Raw genomic sequence first — 2611 nt, 5'->3', positions numbered from 1 at the left:
GACGTTAATGACAATGCCCCTGAGATTGAAGTGACGTCATTTTCCAGTTCCATTACTGAAGATTCCATACCTGGGACTACAGTTGCTCTTATCAGTGTGAATGACTTGGATTCTGGTCTCAATGGGAAAGTGATTTGCTCCATAAGTGAGGATGTTCCTTTTGCTTTGTCGCCATCATCACAAGACAAAATGTATTCTTTAGTGACCAAAGCGTCTTTAGACAGAGAGAAAATGTCCAAATATGACATATCAGTAGTTGCAAGAGATGCTGGTCAACCTGCACGCTCAACTGAAAAGACAATTAATGTTCTCATTTCAGATGTGAATGATAACAGTCCAGAGTTTTTATCCAGTCCTTACACTTTTTATGTTACCGAGGGCAACAATGCAGGGGCCCCCATCTTTTCTGTTAAAGCTTTTGATCGTGATGACAATGAGAATGCTAAAATTTCATATCATATTGTTAGATATGGAAAAGATGACAACAAACTGTCGTCATTTCTCAGTATAAATAGTGAAAATGGACAAATATCAGCTTTAAAAAGTTTTGACTTTGAGACGGTAAAAAGTTTCCAATTCCAAGTGGTGGCCACCGATGGTGGAAGTCCTCCACTGAGCAGCAACGTGACAGTGAAGGTGTTCATTCTGGATCAGAACGACAACGCTCCAGTCATCCTGTATCCAGTCAGTTCCAACGGTTCTGCCGAAGGGGTGGAGGAAATTCCCCGCAACCTGAAAGCAGGAGACTTGGTGACTAAAGTCCGAGCCTTTGACGCCGATATCGGATATAACGGCTGGCTGCTGTTTTTGCTGCAGCTAGTGAGTGACCACAGTCTGTTTACTTTGGACCGCTACACGGGCCAGATCCGAACACTTCGCTCCTTCACGGAGACGGATGAGGCTGAGCATCGACTGCTCATCCTGGTCAAAGACAACGGCAACGTTTCACTCTCGGCAACAGCTACTGTGACCGTCAAACTCGTGGAGCCCAAAGAAGCTTTTGCGGCTTCTGACACCAAAAGTGCAGCCAAGGTGGACGAGGAGGACAATGTGACTTTTTATCTCATCGTCACTTTGGGCTCGGTGTCCCTCCTTTTTGTCATCAGCATCATCGTGCTGATCGCCATGCAGTGCTCCAAATCCACAGAGTACACTTCCAAATATCTGCAAGACGCCAATTATGATGGCACGCTGTGTCACAGCATCCAGTACAGATCAGGAGACAAGCGCTACATGCTAGTCGGACCCAGAATGAGTATCGGTTCGACCGTAGTCCCGGGCAGCCACGCCAACACTTTGGTGCTCCCTGACAGGAGACACACTTCGGGGGAGGTAAGACACAATCGATTTGTACCTCTGGGTTTCTCTGAATTGTTACTTTTTTAAAGGAACGTTTTTGTTTGAGTACTTAAGGTAGAGCCAACATTTATAATTCAAATTTAAACTATTCCAAATTAAGGTTTATTTTTTGGAGAGTTAACAGCACTGTGACCAAAATGTTATCAGACAACCAGGCCCAGTAGTTTATAGTAGAGGCAAGATCGGGCCGCCCGAGCCCGACCCGACCCGACCCGAAATTCGGGTCGGGTCCGCTGACTTTTTTTTTTTTTAAATAAATATTGTGGCGGACACTAGGACCATGCTTCTCACCCGGCCAGCAGGCATACAGTAGGGGGCGTGTTTATGTGAATGTCTACCAAAAATACTCACAAATAAAATATGAAATGTCGGGTTTGCTTTGGGCTCGGGCCTGCAAATCAAGCTAAGTGATCGGGCTCGGGCCGGGTCGGGCTTTAATACCCTCGGGCTCGGTCGGGTCGGGCTCGATTTTTTAGGACAGATCTTATCTCTAGTTTATAGTCGTTTCTTTTATTATCTTTGAATCACCTTGCAAACCAAAAATAGCTTTTTTTTCTTCAACTACAAACTGATCAACTGTTGATATTTAAATCAAGTTGATTGATTCAAAACAATTAACATTTCTCAAAGTCATTAACTTCCAAATCTCAGCATCGGCAAAATACATAGTACATTATTACATTCGAAAAAAATATCAAATTATCCCTGCATTTTTTCTTCAAGTTACATTCCATCACATGAAATTACATCACATTTAGTCTTTTATGTAAAATTACAAAACTGTCATCAAGTATAAAGTTATCATCTTAGAATAAGTGCAGATAAAATATAATGAAATCAATTAACTCCCAGGGAGTAAAGTAGTCAAATATTAAGTCCTCATTTCCATCACAAGTAAGTTAAAAATTGATGGAATTTAAAACTTGTTTTGTACGCTTAATCATAAGACGAGCAGCTTCGTTTTATTGTATTTTAATAAGATCAGTGGCCCTCAAATCTTTTTTTTTAAGTCCAATTCAAATGGATAGTTGACGAACATACTAGACACGCAGCGCGTTGTTTATTTCTTAATAAATTATGCTCCATACCTTTTTTTCCTCTTTAACGTTTGTGGTTGACGTTGCAACAACGATTTGTCTCGCATGGTGTCGGTATTATTTCAGATATCGTTCTCACATTGTGTCGTCAACGTGGTGACGTCGGCGCGTGTAACGCCGTTGCGCGGAACTGCATCTTTGTTCGCGCAGTCTCG

General features: G+C 42.2%; 1 protein-coding gene across 1 annotated transcript; it reads left to right on the top strand.

Moving 5' to 3' along the window:
- Positions 1 to 6: 6 nt before the first annotated feature.
- On the top strand, positions 7 to 1407 carry LOC109523518 (protocadherin beta-5-like; the record flags this gene model as incomplete). Its single annotated transcript, XM_019882726.1, has 1 exon — positions 7 to 1407. A coding segment is annotated over one exon (1380 nt), but the record flags the coding sequence as incomplete, so codon positions are not given.
- Between the last annotated feature and the right edge of the window lie 1204 nt (positions 1408 to 2611).

This window comes from Hippocampus comes, unplaced genomic scaffold, assembly GCF_001891065.2.
Source record: "Hippocampus comes isolate QL1 unplaced genomic scaffold, H_comes_QL1_v1.1 scaffold991, whole genome shotgun sequence".
NCBI classification, from domain to species: domain Eukaryota; kingdom Metazoa; phylum Chordata; class Actinopteri; order Syngnathiformes; family Syngnathidae; genus Hippocampus; species Hippocampus comes.
The sequence above is the reverse complement of the archived record's forward strand: the minus strand, read 5'-3'. Positions and strand labels throughout refer to the sequence as shown.